This window comes from Pyrgilauda ruficollis, unplaced genomic scaffold (genome assembly GCF_017590135.1).
Source record: "Pyrgilauda ruficollis isolate IOZ18807 unplaced genomic scaffold, ASM1759013v1 scaffold36, whole genome shotgun sequence".
NCBI lineage: Eukaryota > Metazoa > Chordata > Aves > Passeriformes > Passeridae > Pyrgilauda > Pyrgilauda ruficollis.
Genome location: NW_024525045.1, coordinates 3,135,439 through 3,159,263, shown reverse-complemented (window position 1 = coordinate 3,159,263; position 23,825 = coordinate 3,135,439). Strand labels below are relative to the sequence as shown.

The following is a 23,825-nucleotide window of genomic DNA, read 5'->3' as shown; positions in this document are numbered from 1 at the left end:
GCCGCGGGCCGGGTCCGGGTCCGGGTCCGGGTCGGGGTCGGGCCGCGCCGCGGCGGCCCCGCAGAGGAGCTTTGTGGCGGCAGCGGCGGCACGTGCGGGCTGGGCCGGGGTCTGCGCGCCCCGGGGCGGGATGGGTGGGTGAGCTGTTGTATGGATGGATGGATACATGGACGCGGCGGGGCCGGCCCGGAGTGCCAGGGAAGCATCCGTGGCTCCGAGGGATCCCTGGAGTCAGCGGGCGAACAGAAATGCCCCCTCCCGCCCGGACCTCGGGCATCACAGTCTGTTTGTCAGGCTGAAATTGCGAAATTAGCGATGTGCAGGAAGTTGGTGGTGAAGGGTTGTTCTGGAAGCGGTCACCAGCACTCCCGTGCCTCCGTGCAGCGTGTGTGCGAGCGGGAGGAGGCGGAGAGAGAGGCCGGTGGCCTTATTTTGGTGGCTGGGAAGTGCTGACTGCCAATACCGATAGCCTCGGTAACGTGGGAAGCCGGCGGATGGGCTGGGAGGAGGGCTCGGGGAGGCGCACAGATAGTGCGGCGCGGCTGGGGAGCACTTCAAAGCGAGTGGGAGAAACAGGATGTGCGGCGGCTTCCTGAGGGGTATCGGAGTACATTCATACCGCTCGGACGCAGCCTGGTTGTTTCCTTTCTCACGCGGCCGATCGACTTTTTTGAGAATGAAGCGAAACAAGTTGACTCGGGCATGGCGCTGGGGCTAGAACCGGTTGTGAAAACGTGTTGAAGGATTAGGTTTGGTGGAGGAGTGGAGTCGTGTTTACTTAAATATCGTCATGCAGCCTAGATGTATTTACTGTGTCTTCAGTAAATAGAAGACTGGGTCATGAAAACAGGAGATGGCTCGGAGTGGAGCTGGAGGTGCTCTCAGTCCGAGGTGTGAGCAGTAGGATGTGGTTAGGTAGGCAAGGCTGAACACACACTGAGATCTGCTGCTGTTAGCAATTAGCACAGAAATAATACAGGCCAGCTAGCCTTTTAAAAAGCATACTGTTAGTTTTGGGGTTAAAGCATGAATTCATAGAATCATAGGGTTATGGAATGGATTCGTTTGGAAAGGACCTTACATATGGTCTCATTCCAGTGCTGCTGCCATGGGCAGGGACACATTCTGCTACACTGTCTCAGAGCTCCTTCCAGCCTGCCCTTGACCACTTCCAAGGATGAGGCATCCACAGCTTCTCTGGGCATCCTATGCTACTGCCTTAACACTGTCAGAGTAAAGAATTTCTTCCATATATTTAACCTACTTTTCAGCTTTTTCAGTTTGTTCCAATGGGAACAATAGGAGCTCCTCATTCTGTCACTGCAGTTCCTGATGAAGAGTCCCTCTCTGGCTTCCCCCAGGAGATATTGGAAGGTTGCTGTGAGGTCTTCACACAACCTTCTCCAGCTGAGCAGCCCCACCTTTCTTAATCTGTCTTCAGTAATCTCTAGCAACCAAGGTTTTATGTATTCCCTAGGAAGCAGGTCATAGTACTCCCTAGGAAGAAGGACTATGACCTGCTTCCTAGGAGTACATAAGAAGTTAGTTGCTAAAAGTTATTGAAAGTGGCTTATTTTTTGATACTATTCTGCTTCCTATCTTTTATCGTAAGGTTTTGTCAACACTGGACTACACAGCATTCAGTGAGTTTTACATTTTTGGGATATTGAACTTGATGAAAGTTTTCCAATATGCATTAAAAAACAAGGCAAAATGTCTTGAGACTTATGTTGAAACCAGTTTTATTTATGCATTATGGATTGAGCCTGTGGTTGTATCCTAGCTTTGAATGTTCAGTTAACTGACAAAAGTGTCAGTAAACAGGACTGTGAACTTCTTCCTGGGGAATATATGAAAAGTTCAAGATGGACCTGTAAGAACCCATTTGAAAAATGAGTGGAAGCTGCAATAAAAGACATGTCTTGAAACAGTGTGAAAATCACTTTATAAACCTACTTATTTCTTCTAAGAAAACAAAAACTGTTTAAAAACTCAATGAGTTAAATATGCTGTGGAAGCTTGGGAACCCTCTGATGCCTAGATGCTCTTTTGGCTTCTTCACACCACAAATACTGTGTTATTTTCAGTTCTTGCTAGTAGTTTAATACTGTGTTTTGTAGGGGAAAACCCTCTGAATGAAGAATAATAAACAAATGTAATAATGTAATCCTCCTTGATCTGGAGGGATTAATAGCAGGCCTCACTTTGGAAAGCTGGTGTTCATAGTCTGAAGGAATTCCTTATAGCATGTTTCTTACAAGGAGAATACATTTCAGTGCCCAAACTTTGCTGGCAATTAAAATTTGACACTTGCTCACTTTTTGTGTGTTGCATGAGAGAGCATGGTAGTTTTAATGAGGTAATGTCAGTTCTGTGTAATTCTGCATGTATTGAAAACACCATCTGCAGAAAGCTGTTATTTATACCTTGTTTTCCAATGCACGAATTGGTGGCAAAATCTAAATTTAGCAATGTTATACAAATCATTACACCAGATGTAGAATTGAGAGGTTCTTAAAGGTGGTTTAAGCAGCCATTGCATACCTGGCAGTGAAGAATCTGAGTAAGGATGGGTTTGCAGTCCCTGGTACCCTGTTTTTGTGTTGGGCTGTCAGTGTTTGCAACCAGTCTTCTGCCTCCAGTTTTCAATTGAGGTGAACTGGTCTTGCCTGTTTAAGACCCTGTAATATTTTTGGAAAGTGTAGTATTACTCTTAAGCAGGTTTTCACCAAAAATCCAATAAAAGACTGTATTTCCTTTTTGGCAATGCTTTTGTATTGATGGCTCTATTTTATGTGCCATAGCAATGGCAAGAATGCTTTGCAGAGGTATGTGGTGTCAGGTAGCTTTAGGCGTATCTCGTAGTGTAGTGTTTCAGGCTGGGGCTTCTGTTTTCATTTTATGCCATATGGAAGTACAGTATGTGATTTTCGTTGCCTTGATTTTTGGAGTGTTTACTGAAACCTGCGTTAGTGAAGCACTTGGAAAAGTGTCCCTGTTGTCTCCTAGAGCTCATTTGAGGATTCAGGATGCATTCTTTTTCAAACTTGCACTGTGTTTTTAACAGTGTATGGTTATCTTGGATTATGCTGCACTCCTGGAGTGGAATTTATTGTTGCTATATAATATGTTTAGTCCTGTGAAGCAAATACTTCAGAGTTTGTGTGCATAAATGTCCTCTGGTAGGGACCCAGAACAAAGAAATTTAGAACATGGACACTAATTGCACACTTTTACTCAATAGAGGATATTATATATATGTACAGAAAATGTAAACATTCAAGCAGATATCTGATGTTGTTAATACTTGATTTTTATGCAACCATTATAGCCTATGGTTTCTCAGAAAAAGGAAGATGCAGTGTAATCGAAGACTTGAGCCTTTTTTTTTGTTTTAAAGGAAATAAGCTTCCTGCAAGAGTTGGGTCACTATGTAGGTGAAACGTCTCCCACAGTCACAGATAATAGGAGGTGTTAGAAACCATGTTCTGTATTTCACCTGACAAGTGCTCTGAGGTTATTTTTAACTCAGGACTGAGGATCCTCTTCCTCCCAAAATTTGTCTCTTCTCTAAAGCCAGACACTTGGGCTACAAAATAAAGGTTTTTAACTGATTAGAAAATCAGATCACAGAATATTCAGAGTTGAAAGATACCCTACAAAGATCATCAATTTCAGCTGTTAAGTGAATGGCTCATATGGTGATTGAACCCACAGCCTTAGTGTTGTTAGCACCATGCTCTAACCAACTGGAATCAAAACTTGTATTTTGTGTGTTCCTCTGGGTGGAAAGTTTCTTTTAAAACTGAAAAACTGCACTATAGTGTACAGACAAATAGTGAATTATTCAGAAAAACTTAATTTCTACTCCATTTAAGAAAATATGAAACTATAATAACTGTAATTTCATTTCAAAGTCCACTGTATTGTGCCTTTACAGTGATCATTAAATAATGTTGTATTTTAAATATTTTATGGGAAAATAGGACTGTGCCAAGTATTAACTAAAAAACGGAGCTGTTCTCAGGAACAGCTGACACATCCAGTTCATGCTTATTAATTACAAACTTTTGTTATCAAAGGCTCTCAGGGGATTACATCCAGATTGGTGAATTGATTTTTATATGTCATATGTTTTATTAAATTAGCTCTTCCTTTAAAAAAGTTAAGGCAGTGGTAATCTGATGCTTTCCTTGGTTCTCTTGCAATATCTCACTGAAGGGTGACTTGGAGTTTAGTCCTTTTTTGGAGTCTAAAGCCATTAAAACCAGGTTTTGTTCACGTCTCTCAATCTGTCAACATGAAGTGTGGTGTTTAAAAATATGTGTATGCTTCCTCCTCTCCCGCACCCAAGCTGATGAAAAGCTTGTTGATGCTTCTGAGAGCACAGGTTTCAACAGTGGAAGTTCCTTAAGTGTCTGTTCATGCTTTCCATCAGTGTACATATCCCTGACCTGGAAAATGTCATGATTGAACTTCAGTCTGTGTTCCTGTTAAACTGTCACGTTCTCTGCTCAGAGATGGTCAGGGCAGCCCTTCCAGTGCTGGGCATTACTTACTTATCTTCCAAGACTGTAATAGGTTAACCTAAATTAACCATCTAACACAAAAAGAGTGTGGAGGAGACAGAAAACAGAACTTTGATTTTACATCTTACCAGCATAGAGAATAAAGCTTACTCACTGTGCTTCATATCTGCATTTTTAAAAAATAAACATGTGTGACACTTCAAATCTAGTTTCAAACTGTACTTTCTGAAAGGTCTTATGCTGTTCAGACATAAAAGTAATTAAAACTCAATACTTAGATATACTTTTCATCCTATTTTTAATATCTTGTATAAATAGATAATGTTTGTATAAAGTTGATTCCACTTGTCATCAGGAGAGGTATTTCCAGCAGCAGGCAAGGATGTGAGAGGTCCTGACTAAGACCTAATGCAATTCTGGTTGCCTGTGGTTTGGACAGCCAAGTGGAAAAGGGACAGATCACCTCTTCTGTTTAGGAGCCTCTCATGGGAGAGAGTACCAGAAGAGCTTGTCATTTCTTTTAGCAAAATAAAAGGTGGAAAGGGTCTGTTTGTTGTCTTCAGACATTCAAAGAGGAAGGAGACATCTGGGCAGAAAGTCTCTGTTTAATTTAGAGAATGGTGTTGCTATAAATTAACATAGATGTCTGTAGCATTTGGATTTTGGAAGAGCAACTTCAACTGGTTTTAGCTGTGATTGTTTAGAGGGAACCATTTCCTAACAGATCTGCCTTATGTCCAGCATGTAATTGCAGTGACCTAGATTCAATACCCAGCAAATCTTTGTATTCTTGTGCTGCCAATCTTTCCTTCTTATTAGAAACTTCCTTTTATTCTTTTCCATGTTACATTGAATTAGGAGGTGATTATTTCCCCCTTCTACTAGTTAGGAAAAAATGAACAGTACTCATGAGGGATATATTTTCAAAGGCTCAGCCAACTCACAATTTGCTGTTCATTGTGGAAAATGAAATAAAGATTTGATGGGCAAGTTCTTATTAATCAGCTTCCTTTAGCCAAAGTATTTGTGGGGAAAATACCAAGTGAACAATAGCTCAGGCAAATCATGTCTTGGTGTTATGACCTAATGCCATATGACCTCAGGCTGTGAGTGTCTCGGATTTAGCAAGTTGTGCAGGGTCAAGCCAGAGATGAGACCTTTCAAGGGAAAGTGCAGGTGCTGTGCTGCAAGAAGTGGTGCTCATGAGTCAGAGTGTGTCTCTTCCTGTCGACTCTCATTCCATGGAAGCTGGATGTAGCAACTTCTCTGCCCTCTTGAAGCTTATGAATTGAAAATTAATATCAAAATGCATGCTGAATGGAAAAGTAAAGTTTTTGAACACACTAAAACTGTGACATTCTTGTACCTAATATTTTGTTTTTCCCCTGCAATTTTTATTGTAATTTTTTTATTTACAGATGACGCCAAACACTTAGTACCCAATAAAATGAGAGACTTTTTCTGTACCATAAACTTGGACCAAGAAGAAGTTTTTCGTACACAGGTAGTTGAAAAATCCTTAAGGTAAGCTCAGTTTTTAAATGGATATGATAAGCAAGACGGCCCAATACCAGTGTGTATGGCTTTTGCTTGTACTGCTTTAAAATGAGAACTGACTTGTGGCAGCTACTCAGATGTTACAGCAATGTGTAAATCATGAGAGTGTTGCAAGAAGTCAAAATTGAGTCTTGTGAGCTTTTAAATGAAATATGCTAGAATATATTTCACAATTACTCTGTTCTGTTCCAGTGGGCAGTGTAACATTCTTTTTCTTGCTAGGTTGTTTTCTAGGGAAAGAAATCTACTTGGTACATGCTCCCCATGTTGTTTCCTTCTTCTGGGAAGCAGTTGAAGTGTATTGGTGGAATTCTGCTCTTACTGTGTATCTGGTAAAACCTGTTTCTAGAACGAAGGAACCGGAACTCTGCCATGTATGAGTTTTCTGTGCTCTGGGGTGTCCCCTGAACAGGCCTTGTTCTCTCCTGTAATTCTTGTTCTGGGAACTGTAACAGGATCCACACAGAATACCTTGCTTTACTTCCCTGGGCACCATTTACTGTAGATTCTGCTACTGATTTGGAGCCTTAAAAAGAATCAAACAAAAAGTCAGGATGATGCAGCTGCAGTCGTGTAAGGGCTTTCATGTCTCAAAACTCTGAAGTTCACAGAGGACCCAAGAAAACATCACTGCAACTTCATTGTTCAGAAAATCTGAGTGACAGTTTCAGTTATGTGGAGGTGACATTAAGCCTTCCTTTTAAAACCCAGACAGTCTGTTCAAATGCTGAAAAGTTTTCTTAATTCCTTTTTCCAGTGGCTTTGTTGTTACTGTTCATTCTTTGAGATCTTTCTCCAGATGTTTACAGGTGAGGAACAGCTCAGATGACAAACTTAAATAGGGAATTTAATTTTTTCAGGACATGATTTCAGGGCCTCCTTATGCTTCTGCATGAAAAGCAAATGCTATATATGCCAGTCAGGAACAGATATTTCGCTTATATTCGTAATCTGTAGCTGTTGTAGTTAGATCCGTAAAATTTTCAGAATTTAACAGGCTGCAGTTGATTACCAAAGCAAAATCAATTGAGTAATCCTTCAGAGAAAAATGTTGAAGAGACTGTATTGACAAAGCAGAAACTTAACATTTCCCCTACAAATAGACAATAGTTTCATGAGCAAAAGACCCCAACCCAACCCATCTCTGAAAGACTTTGCTCTCTGATTTTGATGTTAATAATGGAAACCCTAGAAGTTACTACTGTGCTTAGATCTGTTACATTTGATGTATCCACAGACATTTTTATTATGTTTTATTTAAAAACTATTACATTTATGTACTTTCATCACCTAATGAAAGAATTATTAGTTGCATATCAAAATATTTGATGAAGTAAAATGCCTTAGATCCATCAAAAATATTTTAATAGTATTGAAGTTTTAACTGAAATGTAATTGCAATGTCATTAATACTTTACAGAGGAAATGAAGTAAAAAATCTCACTACAACAAAACAGTTGGGGAGAAAGGAGTCTCAAATAACATGACTCAAATAGAGAACTTTTCATGTGATGACAGCATTGTATTAGAAGTTAGAACCCGGTGTTTGGATTTGCTCTTTTCCTTTCTGTCTCCACTAACTTCATAGGTGACTCCTTCATCCTCTGAATTAGGGGAGGGTTCCATACAAACCAGTGAAATGTAATAATAAAACTCATCCTCTATTACCAGCAACCAGAGTTGGATGCTTATACTTGATTGCTACTGTGTATGCAGTTATGAAGGTGACTCTCATTCCAGAGACTTAATTACAGCATCTTGTTTCTTATTGCTGTGTTGAACTAGAAATCGTATTAACCTAGAGGTACTGGGATAGGAGATGAAAGCTCCAATCTCTTATTAACCTGAAAACTTTATAAATTGCTTTTCAGTGAGGTCTAGTACAGTATAATTTTAGTCATAGGTGCAACTTTGAATTTCATTGTTTTCTTTCATATTATTTGCTTGCTTTTTCTTACACACATAATTCACAGTCTGTTTTTGTCACTGTATTATGGATTGCAAATTTATACAGTTTTTAATCTAAATTTTAGTCCTGTGAATATCAGCTAATTAAATGTCTGTGGAAGTAATTATCACTATAATTAATTTTGACTACCGTGATTGAAAATTATTAAGAAGTGTATTTTTTAAATGTGCAAATAGGTTTGGCCTTCCAGCAGCACTGGGAGAGTTGTTGGAATGCAGATGTAAAAGAAATTACTTTCCAAAGTTTAAAAAATATTAAATAATACTGAAGTGAAAGAGGGTTATTTTGGCTAATGACTCAAGAAATAGTTCCTGACACGGTGTGGGATTTTTGTGGGTTCTAAAGAAAGATTTATTTTTTTTATTTTTTTTTCCCCTTGAAAAGTTGAAAGAATATCTGTGAGCCTCATCAGGTGTCTGTGGCCAAATATGAGGAATGGGGAGGAAAAAAGGGTATTGTGGTACATGTGTGTCCTCTCTTTTTTTTTTTTTTTTTTTTTTTTTAAAAATTTAAACTAAGTTCAATTTTTTTTTCCTAAACGAACTTTGTGGTAGTGCAAGGTTATAGCAGAAATTAATTTCCTCGTTGATGTAACCATTGCTTTTATTAGGTGACAGGCTGGGACATCGATCAGTGTCCTCACAGAACTGCCAGGTTACTGTAGCAAGGAAGGGAAGAGCAGAGGAGTGTGTTACTCAGTGAAATTTAATATTCTGTACTACTGTAATCCAGTTCTTCCTGTGTGGCAGTCTGGTTGTCCTTTGAATTAGAGCTATCTTCTAATTTTGTATCCATCACAGTCTTTAAAGTTCTTGCATCAAAGTCACAAATGAAATTACTAAACTGACTGAATCCCTGAGGAACAGGATGAGTGAGTTCCCCATTTTAATTATTTCTCATTGGTGTAAACTGTTGTACCCCGCCAGCCTATTCTGGATCTACCTAAGAATTTCTTTACTAATACATTGTGTTCTTTACCTTAAGTTTTCTTTCTCTGCCTCATACTTTGCTTATGAATCAACAACTGATAACCTCTGTTAATTTAGATAAAGAAAAATGTATCAACATGAGTAAAAGAATGTATTGCCTTCTATTTGAGTTCGTGTTATTGGCTTGTTCTTTCTTGCCAAATCTGAGACTTAATGTAGTGTTGAGGTCAAAATAATAGTAATAATAGTAGAGTTAATGGCTGTTCATCCTTTAGGGGCTGGGGGATATGTGTAGCTGCAAAGTTTGCCCTCTTAGGTGCAAGATAAAAGTGCTGAATAGATTTTTGGAAGTCTCTGCTTATAGTCTACATCCCAACCTAATTATAATTGGATGCATGGAGTGCCATAGGTCCTTCCAGAGTAGGTACTTAAACCCTTGGCACTTGCTGTGTGCACTGGAGTCTGCTGTTCCCTTAGGATATCTGTGTGGAGCTGAGCTGGAGCAGTTTCCCCTGACACCAGTGCCAGCTCATTCTCCCACTGTTCACTCTTTCTGCTGTAGTCTCTTTGTTTGTGCTGCCGCAACTTTATTTGTATGGCTGCGAGGGGAAGCAGATCCTGGACTTGACCTTAGTTTAAAATAAGCCTGTGTTTGATCCTGGGTTTTGGTCTGACTTACTGTGTCAATACAATTAAAATGAGCTCTGATGGTAATAAGGAAGTTGAGGCTGTTTAGGGCTGCACTGCTGCTAAAGGTAATGCTCGTGAGTTTAAGCCTTCAGTCATGGTGCTGACAAGAAGAACTCGGCCCTTGTAATCAAAGCAGAGTTTGTTGGCTTTGAAATTATAAAAAAAAAGAGGGGAGCTGAAAAACCACAGCTGAATTTTTCAACTGAGAATTCTTAAATTAATTCTCAGAGTAGTGCAAAGGCTAATACTGATTTGTCTGCTTTGAAGCCTGTGGTACAAGGTCTGTGTTTTAACAAAAAGAACATTTTTGCTTGTGGAATTCCTTATAATGAATTCCTGCCCTTAAAGTTCTTGTTTCTAAAAATCTGTTCTAGACATTTGAAATACTAGATTCTTTTATCTGTGTTCTTACCCACTTTTCAAGTTAGTTATCAGTTCTTTTTAATTTATCTGATGAGCCATTGTCCTTAAGCATGGGGTGAGCTTTTTCCATGGTTATTTTGGAGGGAAGAGAGTAGGGATGGTGACCTGTTCTTCATGGTATCCTTTGGGTAGGTAATAACATGAACTGCTTGTTCCAAACATAAGCAATTTGTCATATTTTTATTAGTTTAAGAAAGTACTGCAGCAGTAGGGTCAGAATGATACTTTGCTGGGAAACAAAAAGCCCCCAACATTTGTTTCAGGGTTTGGTATAACAGATATCACAGTACTTTTCTGCATAAAAGTAGTTTCATGAACATGAACATCTTTCCCCAGTGATATTAATACGTTGTAACTGGAACTATTTTAAGACCCAGTTCTAGAATGGCACGGTTTTTCTGTGGATCCGCTTGACTTGCGGAATTCATCACTTGCAGTAACACAAACAACATTGTGGTTTTGTTCAGTCTTGAAATACAATTTTCTGACTGCTGGCTCTGATTACATCGATAAGTACTCCTTAAATGAGAGTATCAGTTCTGGGAGTGAAGATACCAACACATTGTATGAAATATGTGTAACACAGAGGAACCCAGAGTCTTTTTCTGTAGAGGGCTGTGCACATGGCAGTTAAATAGGGAGAACTGTAAACATGATACTGGATTTCTTTTGCTGGAGAAATGTGGTGACCATTTTGGTGTGAGGGAGATCGTGTGTATTTGAGATTAACGCTTCTCTTTTTCCCTGTTCTATCTTACAGTTTCTAGTGATAACTTCTTAGGGGTCTGTATCTTAGAGCAGCAGTTTTGACATGGAAGTTAGAGCTAGACAAATGCCAGTTAGTTAAGTAATCACGAAGATTAATTTAAGATTAGATGCAGTTTAATCATGTACTGAATAACAAAATGAAACAAAACTTGTGCATGTCTCAGGAAGTCTAGAGAACGAGCTAGAATAATTTCAAGGCAGAAAAACAGAATTGAAATTGCAGAGGAGACACCACTCTCTGTGTGCTCTGATTCTTACCTTTGATTAAACAAACAGAAGGCATTGCCATGTTTTTGTGCTCTTGTATTGAAATGGGTTTGGGCACCTTTGATGACAGCTCAGTGTAGTGCTGAGGGCCATGGGCTGAGACAGCAGTAAAATGCAGCTTTTTGATGTTCATGTTCTATATAAATTGCATAAAGTGTTTCTCTATTTTAACTTCAAATCTTTCTTTCAGTCCTTATTTTGGAGAGGAGTTTTACTTTGAGATTCCAAGAACATTCCAGTGGTTGTCCTTCTACATTTATGATAAAAGTGTTTTACAGAAGGACCTGCGTATAGGTAAGTGTCTATGAGGTGCTGTCTGCCTCTTGCAGAACACTGGGTTATTTCCAGTAGCATTATCTCTGTAGGATTAAGGGTACAATTATGGGTGAAGCATCTTTCAGAACTGTGTATAGTGCACTTAAGTGCTCCTTTAAAGTCTGAAAAGAAGGATTTTGTTTCCTGGCTTCATTGTATTATACTAAAATATGTTTTGTTTTTCAGATAGTAGGGCGTTTTATAGTCTTATTATGATCTGAATACATTTTAAAAAATTATTTGTTTTCCACTTTTGCTTCATTGGAATATTTGAATAATTGTCACTACTTATAGATCTTTAAAGAATAAATTGTGGAATCTTTCCACAATAATTACAATTGTGGAATAATTCTTGAAATTGTTTATAGATAATTTTTTCCCTGTCAATACAATCTGTAACTTAGTGACTTAAAAAGCATTTGGCAGCAACTTGAGTAGCTTAAGTGAAAAATCATGGGAGGTCGTTTTCTCTTTCTTTCTCTACTGCATAATGACTTTATTGCAGGTGCTTTTTGGATACAGTTGCTATAAAACTCTAATAGTCTGTGGAAAAAGCCTTTGCTTTACTTGAATTGAGGAAGGAAATAATTTGCACCAGGATGTCAGATAATTAGATATAATAACAGCTTTCCAAATAGCAATCAGAAGAGTAAAAGGCATCTACTTCAGTTTCCTGTTTAAGCATTCTTGAACACAGTTTTTGTTCTCCCAAATCTATTATGTTATTTCCAGCCTCAAGTGTGTTCTTTATTTTACCTTCGTATTGATGATATCCAGGATAACAAATAATAATTAATGCCATCAGGCTTTATACAAACTATTTTCTGCTTTACTTACCCTTAATGTTCCTTATGTTCTTCATATAACATCATAAATTTAAAGAAAAACTTAAAAGAGTTTAGAAGAAAATCAAATTTCAAACATAATTAAATATTTGTTCTATTCAGATGAAGGTAATATTTATGCTTCTCTCCCCCTGCCACCCTCCCTCAGGAAAGGTATCAATCAAAAAAGAAGATTTATGCAACTACACAGGAAAAGAGAACTGGTTTATGCTTCAACCTGTTGATTCTAATTCAGAGGTTCAGGTAACTATTAAATTGCACATTTACATTTTGAAAGTTCAGTGCAGATAAGGACATGATGGTAGAAGATTACATTGAGCTGTTGGAGATAAGGTTCAGCATCTGTATTTCTTGTGAGGCAGTTGTGTCTTCAGTTTGGTTAGAGAATAATGCTCTCTAAGCCTAAGCTGGTATTATTCCTCATGGTACTTAAAACTGGCAGAAGACATGAAGCAACTGTTTGAGAAATGTCTTAACAGTATTTTGATGTCTGAAATGCTTGTAAGAGACGTCGTGTACTTGAGGCACATGAATGGATCATAAAACTCTTGAATAACTTTTTTTTGGGGTGATTTTTGGTGTTAACTGAAATAATGGCATATTCTGTGACATGGAAATGGTTAGTCTTCAAAACTTGGAGGTACTTGTGCTGTGTTCATGTATCTTATCTTGAAACACTTTCTGCATTCAGTATTGAATTGCACTTCACAGTTTTATTTCAGCCTGTGGTTCCGGTTCTTCAAACAGGATTGTTCTAGGAATAGGTAAAAGTGAGATGGCTCTAGAAGTTGTAGCAATTCTCTTTTTGGTTTCAAGAACAAAACTCTTATACTTCTTGCTGTGATAAACTAGTAGATTTTAACAGGGTTTTTTTTCCAGATTTGCCTGAGGGCAAAAGTCTTAGACTTGACAGTGTTTGTATTTTTTTTAGTAACCTGAAATTCCCTTTGGGTAGGGAGAATCCTGGCTACTTTTACAAGATCTGAATGTACACAGAATTCTCCTATTATTTCCACAGATGATTCATTTATGTGTCATAAGTTTAGCCTGCAGCTCTTGGGTATAGGAGGGCATGTGGTTGCTTTGCATGAAGACAGATTTTCAAAACATCTGAATACCACTTCCTCTTCTCTGTTGAAAATCAGTCCTCTTTCAGTTATGATCAAATGGAATAGAATGGTTCATTTGGTAGGGACCTGGAGATCATCTAGTCCAGCTACACATTGTCTTCTTTGAATTCTTTCATGTAATCACTCTGAAAATTCTAGAAAGCACTTTCCAGATACAAACTGAAAGGTAGTTTCCACTTTGACTTAAAGATTGCCATGCTTCTATGTTTTTTCTGTCGTAAAAATGTATTGAGAAAAGTATTATTTTTTGTCGTAATACTATATGAGTGTCTGAAAATTCAGTTAGAATATTGCATTAATAGAATTTAGTGATTTCTTAGATATTGGAAATAAAAAGTTTATAGTTTTCCATGGCTTTATGACTCACAGCAGAATATAAACTTACTTTTCTGTGACTGTGCTGTGCAAAGCACAGTCCTACATGACACTTCCATTAAGAAATTACCTTTTCTGCTTAGGTGTATGCTCCTCATATTTATGTTTTCTTGAGTCTTGAGCATTTGGGTAGGTTTCTCCTGACCTGGTTTATTTTTCCATAAAAGTCTTTAGAGCATAGCTGAGACCAGTTCCCATCTGTCACATTTGGCTGAAATCTTGTTGGTTTGGATGTACTATACAGTACTGAAATATATTCTGAGATGTCCAAGATTGTTGGCTGGACATGGCTGAAAGTAGCAGACTTTTATATTGTACATGTGCAGGAAAAGTGCATGAAATATTTATAAAGGTAAATCAGTTTGGAGGAAAAAAAAAGTTGTTTTCTTTTCCTCATGGTACCATACATGTAGTTGAGTTTTTGTTCCTCTGGTTCCCTCCATGTGAGTATTTCCCAAAATTCATGATGTGTGCAAGGCAATAGGATAGCAGAGAAGTATTTCATGTTCCATGAATATGCACAGGATACTTTGCAGTTGCTTGGTTGGGATTATTTTTGGGGTTTTCCATACATCTGCATTTTTTTCCAAGAAAAGTGTACTTTTTATATACAGCTATTCTTTACAGGTTAACTTTGGTATAATTAGCAGCCTGTACACCAGGAATATTAGCGGTGGAGACTTATAGAAAGCAGCTGCTCTGCTCTGTGTTTTGATATTAGCTGGTTTTTGTTTTGCTGCTGTTCACAGTATTACGAGTTCATATTAATCTTATTTTCTTGAAACTTTTTTCTTTCTCCACTAGTTCCTGAAAAAGAAATACAAATGGGAGAATACTAAATAAATAAGCCAGAATTTGAGAAGCTGGGTGAAACAGGCCACATTTAACTGCAGCTGGCACAGACTTGTTTACATTTATTAGCTTTTAAAAATTTTTCTTGTTTTCTAAAATGCAGATAGTGTCAGCATGGTACTAAAATTCTTAGGGTTGCTTGATCCCTTTTTATTTATAAAATCTTCATTAATCTTGTTTGAAATTGGCTCATTTGATGATACACACATTTGATCTATTGATATTATTCATAGCAATTTAGAGATTTATATATAGTTTTATACATGTATTTATTCATAGTTGGAGTTTTTATAGAGATCTGTGCTTGAAAAACACATTGGTAAGATCCAAATCTTTCACACACTGTTAAGGTTTTTGAACATTCTCTGTTCCTTTTATTAAAATTGATAGGATCTGTATCAATTATACTCCATCTTCCTTTAATAAGTACCTGAAAATTGATTATTAATCCATTTGTAAAGTTAAAATGGTACCTACCTGCCTTTGAACAGCCCTGAGATCTACAGATGCAGAGTGCATTCACATGAAGTCACTGTTTGTTTATTATATATTGTATGAGAATGGCTGATTTCTCTATTTTCAAGTAAAAGCCTTCTGTACAGCCACATTTAAAACCCAGTTGCATATTATGTCTGAAGTTCTGATATAGATCTGCAGATCAGCAACTTTAGGAAACCATCACACTGCTCTCAGCAAACAAAATGCCAAAAATCTTCTGACATTCTCCATGCATATTGGGGAAATATTTTCTTAGAGCCGTGTTACTGTAGTCACCATGGCACTGGGCTGGGAGCAACCTGCATGCACAGGTGGTTCTCAGGAGCAGCAGTGTGCTGTTTTACTCCTACTGTTCTGTGTAAAACACAGTTTGTGGGCTTAGGTTTTAAAAGCAAAAGGAAGATGTTTAGGCCATTCACAGCATTTGTTTTCTAAAACAAGTCAGTTATGTAAATATTAATAATGTTTGTCTTTTCATTTGTCATTCAAAAACTTTGCCTTGTAAGGCTGTTGGCATGCTTCTCAGTATCCTGTTTTTATCCTGTAAATCTGTTTTTGTAATGGAGTTTCTCTGCTTGACAAATGCTTTCTTAATGTACCTGTGTTCCTGTCCCTGTAGTAACAGTTTGCAAAACACCTGGCAGGCATCCCAAAGCAGTTAGGTTGGGAACTGCCTTGTAAAAGAAGCTTCATTTCTCCTCCCATGTGACGAACAGAGAGGGAAATGCAGCCTTTGCCCCAGGGGATTTACAATAAAAACATTGCAGTTCTATGTCAAAACATAACTGCTATAGAAATGTGTGCAAGGTCAGCTAAGGGTTTTGCTTCCATTTTAGCAGAAAGGCAAAGCTGTAGTTCAGATTATGACTTGCTTCCTTTGCCACTCCTGCAAATCACCTTCCAAAACCCTTCCCTGAGACTTTTGATTGTGAACAGACCAGTATCATGTGATATTCCATTTTGTAAATAGACAAAGTTGAGACCACCAAGGAGAACATTGTAAGAGGAAAGACTCTGGCAGTGTGTGCCTATCTTAGATGTAAAAGCCAGCACAAACAGCCAGGCACTGAAAAGAGTAGCAGTATTTTTCAGGCAGTAGCTGTCTGGAGCAAGATTCAAGTAATAAATTTTGGTCATCCCAAAAAAGTTGCATATCATGGTTTAAAGTTCTGGAGCCTTTTATTGAGAGGGTAGGTTGGCCCTTGCTGGTTTCTGAAGTTAATCCATGCTGTGCCATAAGTTATGGATTCTTTTTCTTAAATGTATCCTGCCATATCAGAAAAGGAGGAAGCTGGGTTTAGCAATTATTGCCACCTTTTCCTCTCTTTTGGTTGTGTTTACTGTTCCTTGAGTACATCAGCAGTCTTCATGAAATAGTTGAAAACTGCCCTAGGATGCACAGTGCATTTCTAAATGATCTTCAGTCTGGTGGGATGGACAGGATTTCGCTGTGGATATTAAGTGTTGCTGGTTATGGCTATTGCATGCTGTTCTACTTTTCTAGCTATGCCTACCTGCCTGCAGAGTCCAAGGTCATTTTAGAACTTTCTCCTGAAGTGTTCAGAAATTCATGTATGTGCAAGGGTTCATCCCATGCTTGCTTGGGACAAAATAGCTGAGACTCTTACTCTTGGCAATTGCTCAAGGTGGAAGAACTACCTGTGTGTGTTAAATCTGTCGAGGCTTGACTGATTCTTGTGCTGTCTGCAGATGAGATAATGCTTCTCTGTAGCATTGTCTTAAAGTTCACGTGCATCCATCATGCTCTACTTGCAGGATATGTGCTTTAGATGAGGTATTTTCTTCAAGTCATAATATTGGAATTACCTTAAATAACTTCTAACTGTAATCTATATTATTGTTCTAATTCCTACTTTTAAAATAATGCTTTTAAAACTACCTGTGTTCTTTTTCAGGGAAAAGTTCACCTTGAATTAAAGCTGAATGAACTGATAACAGACAATGGATCTGTGTGCCAGCAACTAGTAGTACAGTAAGGAAATACATCAATCCTTTAATATTTGGTTGTTTGTTAGAATGTTATAGGATTTGTCTTTCCTGATACTGGATGTCTGCATGTCTTAGTACCAATAGCATTTTTCTTTTTATGTGACTTCCCTTGGAATCTGCCTTATGGGGAGATGAGTCTAGGGAGCTCCAGCAGAAGTTTTTCACAGCTGCTGACCTCTGCTGCCAAGGCCCTCACTTTTATTGGGACTGCTAGGATTAGTGCCTTGTCATCCCAGTTGAATTTGGTCTGGTGAGAAGGCTAGGAGAGTGCAGTGCAGCTGACAGCCAGAACTTGCAGTACGGCTGTTACTGATTGAATTGCTGCTGCTGGTATTTTTTGTGGGTCGGTATGGTAAAATTTATTGCTAGTTTTGCTTCAGAATTATTTTCTTTCAGTTAACCATGATAAGAAATTCTTACAGAAAAACAAGGTATACAGGAGTTGTGTTTCTGGAACAGCATGTTTGCCACATTTCAGTAAAACTTAGCAGCAACTTGAGGAGCATTCACTACCAAACTTCATTTTGGCTCTGAAGTCTAAAAATGCTACAGCATATCAAAGAGCATCATAGAAACAGTGAATTTTTGGTATATTTGCTAATGTAATTTTCGTGATGAAATTAAGATGTTCTTGTTTAGTCAACTCTCTAGACCCAGATGGGTAGTTGAGTTGGAGCAGGACTCAGCAAAGTGCTCTGTTTGCTGTTGTTTAGCTTGTTATGATGGGGGAGCTATTCTGTGGTAGAACTAAGCTAGTGAAACTGGTGATGGTTTAATGGTTTAGGGTCATAATTCAGGTAAGATGGAACTTACTGGACATCAAGACATCTTTGTTACTTAAAGATAATTTGGAATGTGCCTGCTTTTATAATGGGGTAGCAACATGGTTCCTTGGAATTCCTACTGCTCTTATTTTTGTATCCCACTTGCAGCACAAAGCAGAATTGGAACAGCTTTTCCACATGGACTGTTCACCACTAAAAGCTGGCTGGAGCTTTACGACTTTGTTTTTTATTCCCAACTTTCTTAATTTTCAGAAAAATTTGTATTTTTATGTCTCCATGCACTTCATGTTAGCGTTGTGGGTTTTTTATTTTAAAAACTTGCCTGGATTTTTCATATGATGAAGAAGTTGCATTAGAAAGTTACTGTTGCAAATTGCAGTTTTGAGTAGGAAGTGGTTTACTCACTGTGCCCTCTCTTAGGATCTCTTCATGACGGAGATAATTGATCAAAAGGAAGCCAGGGTTCTCTTTTGGTTGCTGCACTCACCCACTCACTGCCATGTGGGAGAGGATAGTGCGTTAAACGCTGCTGTATTACATCAGTGCAGTTGTCTGAGGTTATGAAATGCACTGGAGTTCCTAAAACTGAAATGTTTAGTAGAATTTTACCACACGTGCTGCTGCCCTTGAAATAATTTACTGCATTACTGATACATGGTACGTTAATGTATTTTGCATGTACATGTGAGAGTATGTGAAATAAGAAATCTCTCACTGAATGTGGTATTATAGAAATGGATGTGAGGGCATTTTTGAGATGCATTGGACCTTAAAGTGTGAGGAACCTACAGAAAATAGATGTGGGAGTATTAAAGAGGAAATTAATCTTTTTAAAACCCCGCTTGTTCTGTAAATTTCCCATGATAATTAGTAAGTGATGCACTTCCTGCTGTGTTTTTCGCTGGTCACCAGGCCCTGAGAAGATACTGACTTAGTAAGTCCTTTAACAAAGCTGAAAGATAGAAAGGAGCAGAGCCATGATAGAGTAAAAGAGAGACAAGGAGTGGGCACAAATCTATTTATGTGTCTGTTTCTGACTCTTCTTTATCTGTTCTAAACTGAAAAATAATGTCCAAAGGGAAAAAAAATCACAGAAAAAATAATTCTTGACATGCAGGCTATGATACTTGCCTTTCAGGAGCAATATTTTACTTCTTGTTCAAATTAATGGTGTCTCAATGCAGTGAGAATTAGATGCTTTTAAACTTTCACCAGTTAATTTTTTTTCTAGGATAGGAGAATTCTAGATACTTGTGCTGGCTTCTGTGCATAGTTAAGTTGGTAATGGATTTCCGCTGTTATTCCCTGAGAGGTCAGAAATTCTACAAAGGTGAAAAATAGTACCTCCAACTTTCATTACACAAGATGAAACGTGGTGTTAAGTGCACACACAATAGCAGGTAATTAAAAGGCTGTGATTCTGAGCATTACCTGGAGTCCCCTGTCACCTTGTGGCTAAACCAAAACCGTGACTGGCTAGGCAATGGATTCCTGTTGATTTGGGTCTGTAAACATGGCTGTAGAAGCTTTTTCTGCTGGTCTTCTAGATGATTTTTATGATTAGGATTGATTTAAAAACTCAATTCCAGTTTGTCGTAAAGCATAGTTAATCTTTGTTTGGTGAAGGACTGTCTTCGAGCTCATGTAGAGCAGGCTAAACCCTGATTTCACTCATGATTTTTGTATTAATTGCAGCTTGCTGCTAAGTTTCATGCAGATAGACTCACAGACTGTGAATTAAAGCTTTGTTTTGTCTCTGATATGAATTGCTTCCTTTCCTAATGCGTGAATGAGGAGGGGGAAAAGTGCAAGAGATTACCTGCTGACGCAGTGTGGGTTGGTTTTTTTTGAAACCACAATGGTGTGTATAGTAGCACATTTCACAGATACATGCTTGCAGCTCTTGCTGGGAGTCCCTAAGAACAAGTTTGCATGCCCATTGTTTGCATATTTGCTGCTGCTGAAATAGATGATGCTTGACCAGTTTCTTGGCAAATTAGGCAATTGAGTGGTGGCACCTGCCTTCTCTGGGATCAACAGCCCTTCAGCTCTGAAAGAAGGTTTTGTCTCTTTACAGTGTGAATACTTCAAAGCCCTGAAATGGTTTATTACAGCCAGATTTTGACTTCATTGCACATACCTTTCTAAATGAATTGTATACCATGCTCTCTGATTGACCTGTCAGTTTGTTACTGTCCTGTTTATTCTTTTTCTGCTCACATGAAGCTGTTCTAGCAAACACAGCAATTTTTATGAAGTGTACATACAGATATTAATGGCTGCAGTTAGGGAGTGTCTGCCCATGGAGAACTTCAGTTTATTTGAATGATGGAGGTAGAGTCAGTCATTGAGGGGGTTAATTGTGGGCTGGGTCTTTTTAAGGCTTATTTTCATCTTCTAAGCTGAATATATGCTGGTTATATCTGAAAGGCTCTCATTTCCTGTATGAAACTCCTCTTGCACAACAAACTACTGAGATGAGAATTAATGAAAACTGAATCATGTCTTACACCGTACTGAAACAGGGCAGCAGTTGGAGAAGAGAACCAAAGTTCTGTTACCTGTTGCTTAGGCGGCACACAAGGATGTAGAAGTCTAAAATATATAATAAAAGGCTTCTAAGTTCCTGTCTACTTCTTCAAACTGTATGCATTTATGCCTTTTGATTGACACCTGCCGAGCTAGGTAGATGAAATGATTTGTCAAAGCTGAAATATTTTTATTGCGTGTTAGAAATGTATTTTTGTTGTTGTTGGAATAGGAGTGTATATTTAATGTTATTTTTGTTTTTGATTGGTCAAAATATCTGGCATTTTGCTGGTGGTGGTTTTGCTGCGATTTCTTGGTTGTTGTTTTCCTTTTAAAGGAGATTGCAGTTGCAGCACTTTGCCTGATTCTTTGAGGAAAGGCAATATTCGTATGAAATTTGCTGACTAGCAAACTGAGTGAGGTTTTTCTCATTCCATTCATTTTCATTCCAACTTTTCCATTTCTGTTAAGTCTACTCTAGTCTAGCCACTTCAAACATCTTCAGGATTTTTAAACATGTTTAAGGAGGCTGTTTGTTTAGTAGCTTAAAAGTCTCAGTAATGATTCAGTGCAGTGTGCTCAGTCCCTGGGGAGGAACAATCCAGCTCAGTAGTGCTGAGTTGATATAATGGCTTCCTATCCCTAAAGGCTGCTTGCCTTTGGAGCATGGGAGGGCTCCTGCATGAACAGGGTGATTCAATTTGCCAAACTGACAACTGGCTTTTAGGTTAAAAGCTTCCTGTCAGGGTAGTAAACAGAAGCAGCAGTTCAGCTGACTTGGCTGTGCTGTCACATATGTGTTTAAAGCAGATTCAGGCAGTCATTAAATTACATACCTGCAGACTGAAGGGGTGGATCTGACTGGCTACCTTGGAGTGAGAGATGGAAGGGGAGGAGGTGAAGTAAATTTGGAAGAAATTTTTGTGCCTGATAGGTGTGGAAGGAAGAGATTTGGGGACATGAGGAGCTGATGGTCAGGGGAGGTGTTGGACCAGGACAGGCTGTCTGATAAACTAGGAAGACTGTACTTGCTGGCAGCAGAGCTGGAGCTTGGACAGGAGGCGAAAATGGAATGCTAGAGCTGCCTCCACAGGGAGACCAGCTGGAGCATGAAATCAGCTTGAAGTGACAGATCCATATGATGAATCCAGAGATTCTCATTCTGCTGCAAGGCTGTGAAGTTGTCAGTAAAATGTTTTTCAACTTGCAGGAAATCACAAACAAGCCTTTCTTTAGTTTGTCTATGTTGTGGTCAAGAGAACAGAACAAGCTGTGTAACTGAAAGTCCCACAGACCTGTACCTGTTTGCTAGAGAAATTCAGGAGCTTGGTGATCATGTCAAAGACTGTTAGAAGAGAAATCGTAGTGTTCTTGTTAAAACAGCTGAATGCTCTTCAGGTAAGGTTGACTGATCCATCTGCTATGAATTTCCTATGAGGTTCAGATTGCAGCTGGTTTATAGGTACCTGAAATTGCAAAGCCTGAGGAGCTGCAGGGGGTGTTTTATGCTACAGGATGCCACTCAGTTTGAAAGAGTCGAGTCCTGCCTCAGGTCAGAACCCCAATGACTGAAAAGTCCAGACAGTTTACTTTTGTTGCCACTCTTCTGTGCCACTTATATGTTGGAGGAGGAATCAATTAATGCTTATGAAACAACTGGATGTTTGAAGAACCCATTTAAATGGTGGGTTTGAAATCACTGTAGCGTTCATTGTGATTCAAAAATTATTGAAATGCTGAAGGCCACGTGCTTGATAACTGGAAGAAAAATAACAAATGATTGTGCAGTGGTTCAGCACTAAATGTTCCCTGAGCTGGCTAAGACAAAGGGACTTTTGGGGGGGGGGGGAAATACCATCTGGTTTATAATTGTGCATACTCCAAAGAGGGTGGAGTTTTGAGGCAGCAGAGGAGTGTTAGTGTCTGTTGTTTCCACTCTTGTGTTTGAATTTGCAGCTCCTATTATTCTTTTAACACCATTTTTCTACAGTACCTAAAGCATTTATTTTAAAATGTGTGCAGCTACATAATTTCTACTTGATCTACACAACTTATTATTCCACATTATGATATTAGAACATTTACTTAATTGTTCACAGAAATTTAGAGAAGTTATTTTCTCCTTAAGTTGCCTGGGTTTTGGATTTTTTTCAAACTAGCAAATTATGACAATTGAAACTTTCTTGCATTAATTTAGTTAAATTCCTGCAATACATTTAAAAAATACATTATTTTATAGAGAACAGGAATACAACATTCAGATCTTGTGAAATTTTGTAATCTGTGGAATGTTTCTGGACTTAAATGACAGTGTGTATGGTTACATTAGATTATCATTTTGCTAGAAAGTCTGATTTCTGCTATGAATTTACAAATTCTTCCGCTTCACTTTTGCTGTTCCAGCTTTTTTTAGTTAATGCTTATGTGTGGGCAGCATCTGAAGGTTAGGCAGCTTGCTGACCCAGCTCTGTGTTGCTGCTGTGGTGATTCAAAGATTGCAAGACTTTAGAAAAGGTCCAGAAAAGGTTTCTCTGTCTCCATGATGCATTAGCATCCTGTCCCTTTTGCATCAGAACTGGTGAACAGTGTGCCTGTGTACCTGTTGAACACCAGTTTACCACTTACTGTATGAATTATGGAAGAAAACAGTATTTTTAAGAGGGCCATTTAACCCTGAACATGGACTATTGTGAAGAAAGATTGAAAATAAACCTTAGGCACTATTTCAAAGATAGAGCTAGAACTATATACTGTAATAGTTTTGGATGTTTAATTTTAAATATCCTTTCAGGATTTGACTTTGCATTTCTTAGCATAACTCAGAATGTAATTTATCCAAAATGAAATATTTTCATCCATTTCAATGCCTTCCAGATATAGTTGCTGCCATTGGTGGAGGCCAGACAGCTTTGTGTGGGCCTTGAGAAATCAAATTTAAATTAATGAAATCTGCAATTTTTCCTAAAATATATCAGTTCATTTTACTTAGGATTTTGTCATTCATGTGTGATACTGGAGTGTCTTTACCAAAGCAATTCTAACAGTTTTGTTCTCACAGAGCCCTCCAAGTCTGACTGTATACTTGAGTATTATTTTGTGTTACCATCTAGAGTCTTCTTCAAGTACATGCAGTGTGTTAGATTAGTGTGTAGCTATATCTGTGTAATACAGCAGGACATAAAAAGTTTTCAAAAAGAAAGCATTGTTTGGATTTTATTTTTCAAGCCAAATAATTGCTTCACTGATCTATTGTTTGCCTTTTCCTTGTAGCATAAAGGAATGCCATGGGTTGCCTCTTATAAATGGACAGAATTGTGATCCTTATGCAACAGTCTCTCTTGTGGGGCCTTCCAG

At 38.3% G+C, this 23,825-nt stretch overlaps 1 protein-coding gene across 4 annotated transcripts in view; it reads left to right on the top strand.

Moving 5' to 3' along the window:
- Nucleotides 1-5,951: 5,951 nt before the first annotated feature.
- Nucleotides 5,952-23,825, top strand: part of RASA2 (RAS p21 protein activator 2) — a 39,789-nt gene continuing 21,915 nt past the window's right edge. For 3 of the 4 annotated variants that reach the window (XR_005955807.1, XM_041475729.1, XM_041475730.1), the window contains exons 1-5: nucleotides 5,952-6,053; nucleotides 11,323-11,426; nucleotides 12,441-12,535; nucleotides 17,064-17,140; nucleotides 23,742-23,825. Coding sequence is in view for 2 of the 4 variants with exons in the window: in XM_041475729.1 (XP_041331663.1) it covers nucleotides 5,977-6,053; nucleotides 11,323-11,426; nucleotides 12,441-12,535; nucleotides 17,064-17,140; nucleotides 23,742-23,825 (437 nt within the window). In the remaining 2 variants the exon portion in view is untranslated. Of the gene's footprint in view, nucleotides 6,054-11,322; nucleotides 11,427-12,440; nucleotides 12,536-17,063; nucleotides 17,141-23,741 lie in introns of those variants that run through there. The other variant, XM_041475731.1, reaches the window with a different exon arrangement.